Source organism: Ambystoma mexicanum, chromosome 11, assembly GCF_040938575.1.
Source record: "Ambystoma mexicanum isolate Mex_15411 chromosome 11, UKY_AmexF1_1, whole genome shotgun sequence".
NCBI classification, from domain to species: domain Eukaryota; kingdom Metazoa; phylum Chordata; class Amphibia; order Caudata; family Ambystomatidae; genus Ambystoma; species Ambystoma mexicanum.
Window position 1 is genome coordinate 8,465,555 of NC_090934.1, and position 12,887 is coordinate 8,478,441.

A 12,887-nucleotide genomic window follows, 5' to 3' on the forward strand; every position below is an offset into this window, starting at 1 on the left:
AGCGGGCTCAAGGGTATTGATTTTGCTGGAGGAGCCTAGTATGAGGAGCTTGGTTTTGTCGTCGTTGAGACAAAGGCAATTAGCCATCCAGTTTTGAATGAGTGAGTAGATTTGGTTAACCAGGAGGGAGTCTTGTTCGTGATTGCCTGAGAGAGGAATGAGGATTTGGGTGTCATCGGCGAAGTTAGTATAGATGACACCTATGGCATCCAACGCTGCGAATAATAGCTTCGTATAGGCATTATACAGAGTGGGGGATAGGCAGGAGCCTTGCGGCACACCTGCCGGGACAGGCACTGGGTCTGCTGATTCTTTGTCGATGGATACTCTGGAAGTCCTATCAGCCAAGAATGCAAGAATGATTTGATCCAGTTGGTGGCGTTCGGAGCTAGGTTGAAATTGTTTGCTAGAGTGTTACAGAGTTTATCGTGGTCGACCAAATCAAAGGCCGCTGAGAGGTCCAGGAGCATCAGTAGACAGTTTACCTGCTTCTCTAGTGGCATCCATTTGGATCGTCAGATCAGGGAGGGCTGTCTCTGTGCTATGGTTGGGACGGAATCCTGACTGACGGTCTCCTAATAGTTGATGGTGTTCCAAATGGTTCTGTATTTGGCAGTAGGCTATTTTATCAATTATTTTTAGAAGAAATGGGACCGTTGTAATAGGTCGGTAGTTGGTGGGTATTGAAAGGTCCAGGGATGGTTCTTTTAGAAGTGGTGTCACCCAAGCTTTTTTGATACTGGTGGGGACTATGTTTGTGAGGAAAGGGGCATTGATTAATTCGGTGATGATGGGTGTAAGGGTGGGGGTACAGAGTTTCACTAGGTGGGAGGGGAATTGGTCTTCTTTACAGTTGGAGGCTTTAAGTTTCATTATGGTGTCAAATACTTCTTTGTTAGACACTGGTGTGAATTGAAATGGGGGGCCAGTAGCGGCATTTGATGTGGTCATTGATATGGTGGGTGGAGTTTTGTCAGCTAGGAGCGTTCTTTTACTATCGATTTTATTTTGCAGTAGGAGGATTTTAGATGAGAGGGTGTTTTGTATAGTGGTGCACCAGTCTTTACTAGCGTTGGAAGGTGCTGAGGTTTGACAAGGGTTTTCAAGCTCTCTAAGGATGGTAAACAGTTCTTTGCTGTCTGAGGAAGCATTAGTAATACGAAGGATAAAGGCATTGGCTTTTTGAGTGATTATTGCTGATTTGTAAGTTTTGTTGGCGTCAGCGAAGGCTAATGCCGATTCTGGGGTATTGTTTTTCTTATGGAGGTGTTCAAGTGATCTTTTTGTGCGTCTTAAGGCTACAAGTTCCTCATTAAACCAAAAACAGGAACGTTTGTCAGGTCTGCGGGTTTTAGTGGTGATGGGAGCAAGTAGGTCAATAGTTTGGGTAAGACGTTGTTGGTATTGTTCTGCTAGATAGGAAAGGTTGTTGGTGCCTAGAACCGTATGGGCAAGGGCAGCACTCAGGGCTGGAGTGAGTTTGTCGGAAGAGCTTTTTAATATTTCTAGTTTCGAAAGTTTCTGGTTTTTTGGGGGTGATGTGATCTGTACTAGCGTTGTCTATAGTGAAGTTAATTACATAGTGATCTGACCAATTGACTGGGAGGATGGAGTCAATGGTGACTAGAGAGTTAAGAGTGAGAAGCCAGTCCAAGGTTCTTCATTTTGAGTGGGTGGGTTTATCTATCAGCTGTACGAAATTCATTTCTGACATGGCTGTATAGAATGTAGATGCATCAGAGTACAGGGGGTCATTGTATCCTAGGTTAAAGTCACCGAGGACTATGCATTTAGTTTTAGGCTTGATGAGGGGAGTTAGGAGTAGCGGGATGTCCAAGTCGGGGTGTGTATTTTTATTGGGTGATCTGTACACTGCTAGTAAGTTGGTAGTGGTTTTGGGGTTGGAAGTATACTTCACTAGTAGGAGTTCATAACCTTGTATCTGTTCTATTGGGCAAACTCTGATTTCCAGAGTGGTTTTGGCTATTATGGCAACTCCACCTCCTTGGGTGTTTGTCCTGTCTGTTCTAAGGATGCTGAATCCCGGGGGTATGGCAAGGGCTAGAAGTGGTCCTGCCGCTGGGTGAAGCCAGGTTTCAGTGACCACCAGCATATCAAGATGTTGGTCATCGATGAGGTCATGGATATCTATTGCATGGGCACCTAGTGAACGGGCATTGATGAGTGCACTTTTGAGGGTGGAGGTGGGGGCAGGGGGTGGTGTGTTACCTAAAATGGGGGAAAAGTGGTTTTGTTCTTGGTTTGGCGTTTGAGTGGTGCGTTGTGGAGGCTTTTGTGTTGGAAATTGATGGGCGTGGCGTTTAGTTTGGCTGAGGCTGAAGATTAACATTAACAGAGGCTGAAGATCGGCTTTGATTGATGTGTTGGTAGTGGTGGGGGGGAAATAGGGGGGCTGATGGTGATACTTTGGAAAACTGCCCAAAGAGGGGGGGGTGGGGAATGCAAAAATCAATGGCATCAGCTGTTACCAGTACGAAGGACCTTGGCCGATGGAGGAGTCAGCCTACTGGGTCCAAAACGTGCAGAAGGACACACCAGGGAAAAGCTCTTACCGCAAGAATATCAATAGTGATGGGCAGCTCAGCAAGTCTCTTCAGGCTCTTGAACAGCTGCAGAGAAAGGAGAAGGACATTAACACGGACCAAGCGAAACCTGGGATTGGCTTTACCCATGTATATTCCTTTCGGGGCACAAAGTGAGCACAGTTAGCAAAACGCAGGAGTATTAAGTCCTCGAGGAGCACTACTCCCACCCTGCAAGCCCTGCACACCAACGCACCGACTCCCCCCTACCCCCAAAAGAAGCTTTAATGTCTGTTAAACCCACAGCAGATCACAAGCCGGACTCAGGGTCTACACTAGGTCTCAGACAAGTCACATTTTTCTCTGTACTTTTCTGAATGAGAAGAGGCATAGTTCCAGCGAGTTTAAAAAGAAGACTGGTCAGTGGCAAGTAAAAAAATATAACTTAATTTTAAAAACATAGGGACTTTTCTTGTAACCTGTGCTTGCTTTGTAGTTCTCGCAAGTGAAAAGATGCAATGTTATTATATAATTCTGCACAATGGAGTGTGGCTGATGATACAACACACCAGTGAAGGGCATACAAAAGGGCAGATGCCTGCATGTCTGTGGCGTACAGCCCTCATCTTCTTTCTAGCAGGACATGCTGCATATGCGGGTCTCTAGCAGGGATTACTGTGCGACAACCTCTGTCTGAAACAAAAAGGCGCACTTGAAATAATCATTTTCTAAACTGACATGCTCCCATTTTCCTGTATAGTGCGCCTTATAAATATTAAGCAATGGACACAATGATAGGTTTGCATCTTATATGGCAGTTAGATTTGCGGAACACTGTACTACTAGCCCACGAGCTGCTTATACCTCCTGCTCACTGGCTAATGCCGGATACCCAGGAGCTGCATTTAGCTCCTTGTTCCCCAGTGGTAGCTCCTGGTCACTGCCTAATGCTGGATACCCAGGAGCTACTTTTAGCTCTTGCTTTTCCAATCTTAATTTCGATCCTTGCAACTGGAAACGGAGGTAAAAATGTAGCAAGCTATAAAAGGTCACTTGCCACCTCAATTTAACATGAATACAGCATGCCATTTCTTACTCGCCAAGAGACAATGATTACGACCTAGTGGCGGGTGCACATTTTTGGGCCCTGGATCGAAAAATTGTCCCTTCAGTGAATTTTAGGCATTTTAGCAAAGTTGGCCAAAATGTCCAGCAACAGCAAAATTTCGACTTGGAGCAAGAACGTTTATTCGGACTGATCCTGATGCACTACACTCCCTGTGTACAGGCCACCATTCCTCGCGCGGTAGACCTGTGCTTAGAAGAAGGCCGACGGTCTCAGAATTCAACCCCCGCTGCGCCACACCACCTTCCTTCAGGATACCTCCCCAGCGTCAGATATGTGCCCAGCAATGGGACAAGTGTCAAGCTGGGATTTTCACTCTGCTCGATTTCAGTCCAGGTACCCAATAACTGCTCCCCCAAACTCAAAGCAGAATACACTTCAGGTGCTCCTCAAGTAGTTTGTCTCATACCACATCGGACATGGAGGAGCCTGGAGATGAAGACCACCCTGGATTCTTCCAGAACCTGCAAGTGATCCAAGAGGTGGTCTCTGGTTTTCCAACATGAAATTCTTTATCAGAGATTCATTTTGAACCCAGGGTGGAAAAATGAATCCGGTATACATGCTCCTCCTCACCGACAGCAATAGTCAGACCGGAAATGGCCTCCGATCAGTAACTAGCTTTGTCACCATTACAGAAAATGCTGATCCCTCGTACCCCTCAACCCCCAAAAGGATGGAGATTGTTGTTGAATCACTTACCAAAGTGGTCAACATGGGGAGCAAAGTCCAACAGGTCCGGCATCTCCAAAGAACTTGATGACGTCCCAACCGTAAAGCCGACATCAGGCCGCTCCGTAATTTAAACCTGTATAATGCTTAATCGGGGGATGGTACTGGTTCCTGTACGTTTACTCCATTCATTTAGGCCTGTCCCCCGGTCTATGACGCCTACCAGAGTCACCCAGCAACTAATGCATAATATAAAGGAATCTCTCTCCAGGACTTGTGGTCGATGCTTCATCCTATGCACATTCAACCTGCTGGAAGTTACATGCCGGCTGTTTAGGTAAATACAAATAAATAACTTCTCCTACATCCTTTGTCAAAGCTTCTTTGTAGCTTTGGTTTGCATTTTGACAGTTCTGCTGAGAACACCCAAACTCTTTCCCATCTTGATAGAGCACTAACGAAAATACACCTTTTCCTGGGGCTATGAGAACTGCGACAAGCTGTATGGATAGCAAAGGCTTAAAATTCAACGCTAGATAGGACAAAGGTCTACCTTATAGTCTATAGGTAGAATAGGAATCCCTCTTGCTGGCCTGATGTTCTGGGTCACCACACCCACCTGGAGAGCTCTGCAACCTGGCTGATGCTGTGGGTTCTTAGATGGGCTTCGTCCAGTTGAAAAAACTGAAAACCTCTTCCGCCATCAGGTACATTGGTCCACGCCTTAATTCCCCCGCCGTGCGTTTCGTTCCCAAAGCTAAATGATCATCAACTGGACTCTGCCTTACTTATCACCAATGTTATCTGGTAAGCAGTCTCTACACCCCTCTTTTGACCCAGGAGTCACATGCTGCCCTCCATTACAAGTACATGGCAACTGGCGCCCAGGCTAAGAAGGATAAACAAAGGCGGGACTATGCAGATCAGCTCGAGGGATTCCTGTCTCTCACACCACTGCAGCCCAAGCACAACCGCTCTGGGGTAGCCATGATTGACATCCACCCTTGTTTGTTTCTAGTTCTGCCATCTCAAGACCCTGCCCGGTTGGGGGCTAAAGGAATAAGGAGAAAGGTTATTTCTTGGGCTTGGTTGCAACACTTGTAGGCTCGCAAAAGCACCATGGTAGTGTGAAAAGGACGTAGGACCCACCGCTAGCCAAACAGAACGCTTGTGTGACCTCTTTGGTGCCGGCATGCTACAATATACAATCTTTGATAGCATGGCAAACAAAGCACAATTTGCGAACATGGCAAGTTTGCATTTCTGACACGATCCCTCCATGTGTACCAGCTGCCCGGGTCATTTCTCTTGCCTGCAAGTCTGTTTTGGGAACATTGCCTTCCGTTTCATGCCCATTCTCCCTAATCTGGCTGGCAGAGGGGGCCCTTAGTGCTAGTCTTTGGGTTGGCTTGCTTGGGTCCTGGAAGCTTACTTCACTGCTCCCCAGTGCTGTGACATGGCCATTTATATTTGTATTTTATTTATTTGTAAAGCGCACCAGGCCCTGAGGCATCTGGGCGCATTTCTTACATATACATATGTTACATAGTTACATACAGGTTAGTGAAATACAGCAGGTTCAGTTAAGTGCAAGACAGGAGTGCAGGCAAATAAACATGTGGAGAGAAAAAGGCTTTAAGTCTCTTCTGTGGCATAATGTGCTGTAGAGAGTGCGTCAAGGCCTCATGGAAACCGACATGCACGAAGGGTCGGTCCGTCACTGCATAAAGGAGGACAGCCATCTTGCCCTTTTCTCTCCACCTACCCTGTCTGGTCACACACCCATCTCCGCCCATCACATAGTTTAGTGAACCATCCTCCGTTGGGACCTCAGGCTAGATGTCCTCACTACAGAAGGTCACTTATCACTATAATTTAAAAGGTTACTTCCAAGTAAGGCACCACCCAGTCTCACTGTGAAATAACGTCTAGCCTGGCATGACCAGGAAATAACTCAGTAATAAGGGCATCAGGTGCCAGGCTTTACTCGATCCATTTTATTTATTTAATTATAACGTGCCGAAGCTCGCAAGCATCAGGCTGCGAACAAAAACATGTGGACTGGTTGGAATGAAGGCAACGTGTCAGATGAAGATGGGAGAAGAATCACAAGCTCAAGAGCTATTTGAAGAGAGTGGTTTTAAGCTGTTTCCTGAAGTTTAGGATATTGCTTTCCCACCCAACTCCCTTGCCTTTTGTTACCAACAACATTCACTTTTGTCAGGGTTCACACATTCAAGTTGCAAGCTATTAGCCCGCCATAAAGTTACTCACCACCCTCAATTCCATATATAAACGCAGCACACCAATTCTTACTGGGCAAGAGCCAAATACCACTAAACATTCTTCAGCGCAAGGCTCTATGCAGATGGGTGCAGTGTCCTCCTTACAGTATGCTTCACTCTTCATTTGCTGCTTAAGGAGTAGTTTCATAAAACAAAAAGGTTCACAAACAGCGTGATACTAAGTACATCATATGGTGTTGCGGCAAGCAGGGCAATTGTCAACTTTAGGTGGATAAGCTAGCCCTTGCCGCTCACTGATATCATCTGTTTTCAATATAGTGTCAAATATCAGTTTTGGGGGAGGTTGCGGTCGCCAACTGCCCTCAAGCACGATCCACGTAAGCCCAAGCACAGCATTGCAGCCCTACGCATCCATCAAAGCGATATTTATCACCATTAGCACTCAGAGTGACCATCTGGGTAGTTGATACCTTTTTTTGTTTTTAATGGAACCAGGCTTTGCACAACTCGTGCTATTACGCATAGCAATTGGAACACACTATGTTCAGGACCTGAACGTGGTCCAGGAGGTGCGCAGGAAGTGTGAGGGGTGGCACTACAGTGCAGACGCAACCTGGGGCACTACCTCCAAGAACAGGGTGAAGGCTGGGCAGAGGCAAATGCAGGTGGCCACTTGCAGATTCCTCTGGCCTTTCTGGCCTCCATACTGGCCAGCTCTATCGTCAGGTGCCAATATATAATGCAATCATAATAGTGGAGCAAAGCGAGCTCTAGAGACTAACTACAGTGTATGGTACTGCAGTACATCTGTAGACGTATAGAGGGGATGGAGCTACTGATCACTACTTTGTGTAAACATCTAGTTAGCTTTGCGTTACCATTATGCAAGACAAAAACAACAGACTAAACAACGTGAATGGCACGGCAGGCCAAGAACTAAACCAAAAGGTAACGTATCGGAGTTTGCGGCCAGCTCACTTTCAGAGAAGCATAATACAAGCGGTGGCGCGTTACAATCTGCCAATTAAATTGACACTATTTAAGTTACCCTGTTCAATGAAAGCACAGCTCAACCTGCATTTCTATCTTGCCATCTGCGAGAGTGCAGCAGTACTCCACATCCACTATTAAAGTGCCAAAGGCCTGTGTGGAAGTGCTAGGCAAAGATAGAGGTTTTTCCTTTTCAAATATTTGAAATCCAGAAAGTAAATCGGGGTGATACTTTTACTAAGCTAACTGTATATCATGTCTGGCAAAGACCATTATGTGCCAACTTATTTGTAATGAATTTTATTTTTTAAAGTCAGTCATGCAATTGCATTACTAAAAGATTTGTATGTAATGCATTACAGTATTGCTACTGTAAAACACTGCATTGCCTCCATGCTTTATATTGCAGTTTCAGTTAGTATTCATGTTGCTGAGGAACATGCAACACAGACAAGTGAAAATGTACATAACAAGGCCACATGCTTTTGATGGCAAACCCATTTCTGTGACCTTCTAGTTGCACAAGTCTGTGCAACTGGTGCACCACCCACGAGCTGATCTCATACTCGTTGACATTCCATCACCCTGTTGCTTTAGACCAGCTGCTCAAAGTAAGATGGCAGCAAACTACAATATTCCACCTAATGTGCCCACTTCTCCGCCTGCTACACAATCTACTCTGCTTAGTCTCTTTCTTTCCTCTTACATAATGCACACACAAAGCTAACTATAGGTTTACGCAAAGTAGTGATCAATAGCTTCATCCAGTCTGTATATCTACGGATCTACTGCAGTACCATACACTTTAGTTACTCTCCAGAGATCACTTTGCTCAATGATTAGGATTGCAATATATATTAGCACCTGTGGGAGACAGCTGTGCAAACTGTTTTCAGAGCCTTTTTATCATCTCTTAATTTGTGTCCATTCATGCAGCTGACCCTTTACATATTACAGACAGTCATCCAGGGCTCGCAAAAGTCTACTTGCACACTCACATATTTAAGTAGATATTATGAACGGATGTTTGAACATTTTTTGTAACATTTACTTTGTCTGCAGCAAGTTTCACTGTGCATGGCTGGCCTCTAAGTGGTAGCAGTGTACAAACAACGTGGGTTTGTGTCGACATGCACCATTTTTCTGAAAGCACATTTACATTTTTTGTCACTCATTGCCATGGGTTGTGTGCATTCTCTTACGTTTAGTAGGTAAACTAAGTTACACCTGCAGGTTTAGTAGAATTTTAAAGAAATTGCATGGCCCAACTCCACTCACTAAGGTTTCACTCCCGCAGTACACAAAAATGCTGTATTAATGCTAATATTATGTCTTCGGTACAAATGACTTCTGCTGACCTTATAAATAGTTGCAAAACATTGCTAAATCAAGAATATTCTAATTAGAAAATTCTGTTAATTTTAGAAAACAAATGTATGCCTTGAAAGCTGGTATAAAGCAACGGGAGAAAAGGATAGGACGACAAGGAGTTTGCGATCCGCTCATAGGTTGAGCACCAGTTGCAGAGATTATGTAGCCAGCAGGTCACAGAACTAGGTTTGCCATCAAAAGCAGTTGGCCCGGTGATCATGTACATTTTCGAAAGCATCGACTCATCGATATGATGCACCTTCCAAGACAAAACCAAATTTAGTCACTATGAGATTGAGATACACTAACCTAAACTTTAATAAAAACATGGACAATGCAGTGTTTTACCGCAGCAATACTGTAATTATCTTAGCAACTTACATTTATAGGAATAGAATTGCAGTAATGGCTTTAAAAAATGTTTCTTAACACATACTTTTATTTACCAAACAGGATATAGGTAGCTTGATAAAAGTATTCATTTTCATCAAAATTACTTCTGCTTTGCAATTATTTGAAAGAGAGAACTTTTCCTTTGCTGGCAATTCCACACAAGCTTTTGGCACTTAAGAGCAAAGGAGAGCTCTACTGATGCACTCATCTCACCAAAAATACATTGTGTACTCTGTACAATTCTCTAAATCTGCCCTGGAAACACAGCCCAATCATCACAACACTTTAGGACGTATACGCCTCTATCCTTTTAGCAGAACCAGTGTCCACCGAATAGGACCGACATGCAGGCATGCAACACTCCCCACAAACCGCATCTCCCCCCCGCAACCCCTGGGCTTATGTAGCACCCATTTCCTGGTTAATTTGACGCAATACAAAAGCATTGTAAAATATGTATTTTTGCAATTCCATTTTTCGTGGCCTCTAAAAGCACCTCATCGGCAGACTGCAAAGAATACAAAACCTGTGGCAAGAGTACATACGAAACCTGAAAGAGGAGCCACATGTCACCAGCCTTATAACAATTACACTGGCTCCATGAAAAAACCTATTAAGTTTAAGACTCTTGCATTGCACAGAATGCCTACCTTCAAAAATATCTCGTTATCCTTCTAAAATATCTTACGAATCATAGCCTTTGCTTCGAAAAGCAAAACAAAAAGCCAACGTTTCCTTGCATATGCAGGGGTCTTGCCTTCACGGTACCGGTGGCTGCATTGCGCAACCCACTCTCACACATTTAAGTAAAGTGATCTCCTTCGCATTCTATATGACCACATAGAAAGGATGCAATACTTCTCTTGTTCCATGCTCTGTATCGTTACATGGCGTAGACTCGCAGATTACTGCTATGCACAAAAGCACATCCACTAGGCGGTTAGTGAGCTGACGGGTTATGCAGAATGCAGGATCCAGACCTTTGTATGAAAGCTGGATCCTTTTTAACCTTATTAGCATATCCGACTGCTTAAAATGTAGGAACCAACTGCAAAAATAATACCTTGTGCCTAAATATTTGAGTGTGTAATATTGGTCCATTCGTGATGGAGATTACGAGCTCCCGGTGGCCTTCCAGCAACAGTGCTCTTGAAAGATACCCGGAGATGGGAGTGGCACCAAGTATGCAGGTTACGACCTCTTTAAACTCACTTGGAATATTTTAAGACATAATATGGTACCATTTGGCGAGAAAAAGCTACACCTCAGTGCAAAAATATATACTCTTTATATCTAGACCATTTAATTGTGTTGAGCTGAATTCTATTTTCACGAGATTCGGCCTGGACTCTGCCATGAAACACCTCTTCCACATTCTAGGCACCCCACTTCCAGATATATAAGCAGCAAACGGCCTGTGGTAGACATATGCCATACTACTGGGCCACTATGATAACCAACACTGGAATATGAGGGACAAAATCACGACACCCCTGGAGCCATATGTCTGTCTCTAAGCCCTTCCAAAAAGGAACACAAAGAAACTGGGTATTGGGTCAAATGACCTTTTTAAAAATTAATAAAAAATGAAGAAAAAAAAAACAACTCTGATCTCCGGCTATGACACACACAAGTGCGTGCAGGGGCCGACAGGCATGCCAAGACCCAGAAGCGACCAAGAGGAAGAATGAGTACATGTGTGCGTGTTTTTATTATAATGGCAGTCTTGGGTTAGGGAGGGCGGCCAGAAACTGACCAAAATGCAGAACTCGGGGAACTTTCCATCTGCACATATGAACACAACATCAAAACTATCTTGCCCTTGCCCCCTCTCCGCAGTAATCTAACCCACTGTAATGCTAGTGTATAAAATGCAAGCCAGAATAACATGGCGTTGATGCGCAGTCATTATGGACACTCATCTACCATTGCAGTAATAAAGTCTGCGCTTCCGCGGGCCTCACAGAACGAACAAGTAGCAGGGAAAACAGAGCAAGGTCACAGATATTTTGCAAGCGGACTGACTACAGAGAATAGTTATTGTATTGTCCAGTGAAGGACGATACAGAAGAGGAGTTGGAGTGCGCTGCAGCTGCACGATAAGGGGTCTCAGAATGCATGCAAGTAGAGAAGCACTGGGTTTTTCCACCCTTTGTCTCTTCGACTTGTGATCTGCCTTTCGTCCAAGGGCAGAACGCAATTTGGAGAGGGAGGGATGCCCCATAAAGGAGAGGGCATCACGGAAAGGTGGTTGTTGAACCCCGGTGTTGTAGTCTTGTTGATAGGGAGGATGCTCCGCTTCAGACCCAGTTGACCCTAGCAATCTCTTTGCCTATCTGCTGAGGGACTAAGCAGTGTTGTATGGTCGCCAAGATGAGGCTTTCCTCTGCCTCATGGATCACGGTGATGCATCTTATATTCTAATCTATCTGTGTGTGCATGTTTGTATGTAGTGTTCTATTTGTTTATTATTAGTTATTTGATATTAATATAACAAGCCTTTTTTTATAACCTTATATGGTGTGTGTGTGTGCATCTCTTCTGCTAGTCTGAGTCCAATTATCTTATTGCGAGAAGGAGCTGGGGAGACGAAAATGTTTGTGCTCTTCCCCTATAGCCAAATACATACAATACATAATTGGCGCTGCAAGCAGGGTCTTTGTGCTGAAATGGATGCCAAAGAATCTTGTTAATAAATTAAGGTTTAGGATATTGGACGGTAGTGGAGATCTTTTTTTCTCCTCCAGGAAAAAAAGTGTTTTTAACATGTGGGACGTGAAACATTCATCCTGTTGTTATGGCGTCTTTGTTTAAAAAGAAGAGTAGCTCCGCTGGCGGCGATCGCCGAGATATAATGAACCCAGTACGGTCAAAAAGCCCTTATGATAAAAATGATTAAAAGCCCTTATGATAAAAAAAAAATAATAACATTTAAAAAAAAAAACATCGCACAGACTTGGGCATGTGCTGCGGGATTAAGTGACACATGGGATACTAGCATAGGAGAAGCAAGTCCAGATGAACTAATTAAATGTTTACAATTGGTCCCCACGGAAAAGGGGAAGACGTGTTCAGTTCTCGGGAGACGGGGATGGATTTTATTGCATGCTTTCAGAAAAATGCATTAATTAAATGTGGAATTACAAGATTCAGTTTCAAAAGTTAGAAAAAGAATTGGCTGCTGAAAAACAAATAGCTTTGATGCAACAGCTTCCATTGAAGATCTATCACGAGAAAGCAGATACATATCAAACTGTGGCTGAACGTGCTGCGGTTAGAGTCGCACAATAGAAATATCGGAAAAGAAGAGGCAGGGCTAGCGACAGTAATTGCTGCCGCTGATGTAGATTGGGATCCTGATAAATGGGATGGTGATGTTTGATAGTACAAGTAGTGATTCTGATCCTACACCAAAAGCAAAACCGATATGTAAAGTGACAGTTAATCCCATAATTTGCAGGAAAATGGGTCGCCATCTATTCCAGGGGGCGGTGTTATAGATATGACTGCCCTTGAAGATTACTCACAACAAGAAAATGGTGAAAT

The 12,887-nt window shown here is 44.2% G+C and overlaps 1 protein-coding gene and 1 long non-coding RNA gene across 2 annotated transcripts in view; one reads left to right on the forward strand and one right to left on the reverse strand.

Annotated features, from left to right (window-relative positions):
- The window catches only part of ELOA (elongin A), a 190,321-nt gene that overhangs the window by 157,664 nt on the left and 19,770 nt on the right, over positions 1–12,887 (reverse strand). The window contains exon 2 of the mRNA XM_069622389.1: positions 2,574–2,630. Within this exon, the coding sequence (XP_069478490.1) occupies positions 2,574–2,630 (57 nt within the window). The remainder of the gene's footprint in view (positions 1–2,573; positions 2,631–12,887) is intronic.
- The window catches only part of LOC138502982 (uncharacterized), a 129,287-nt gene that overhangs the window by 107,663 nt on the left and 8,737 nt on the right, over positions 1–12,887 (forward strand). The window lies entirely within an intron of this gene.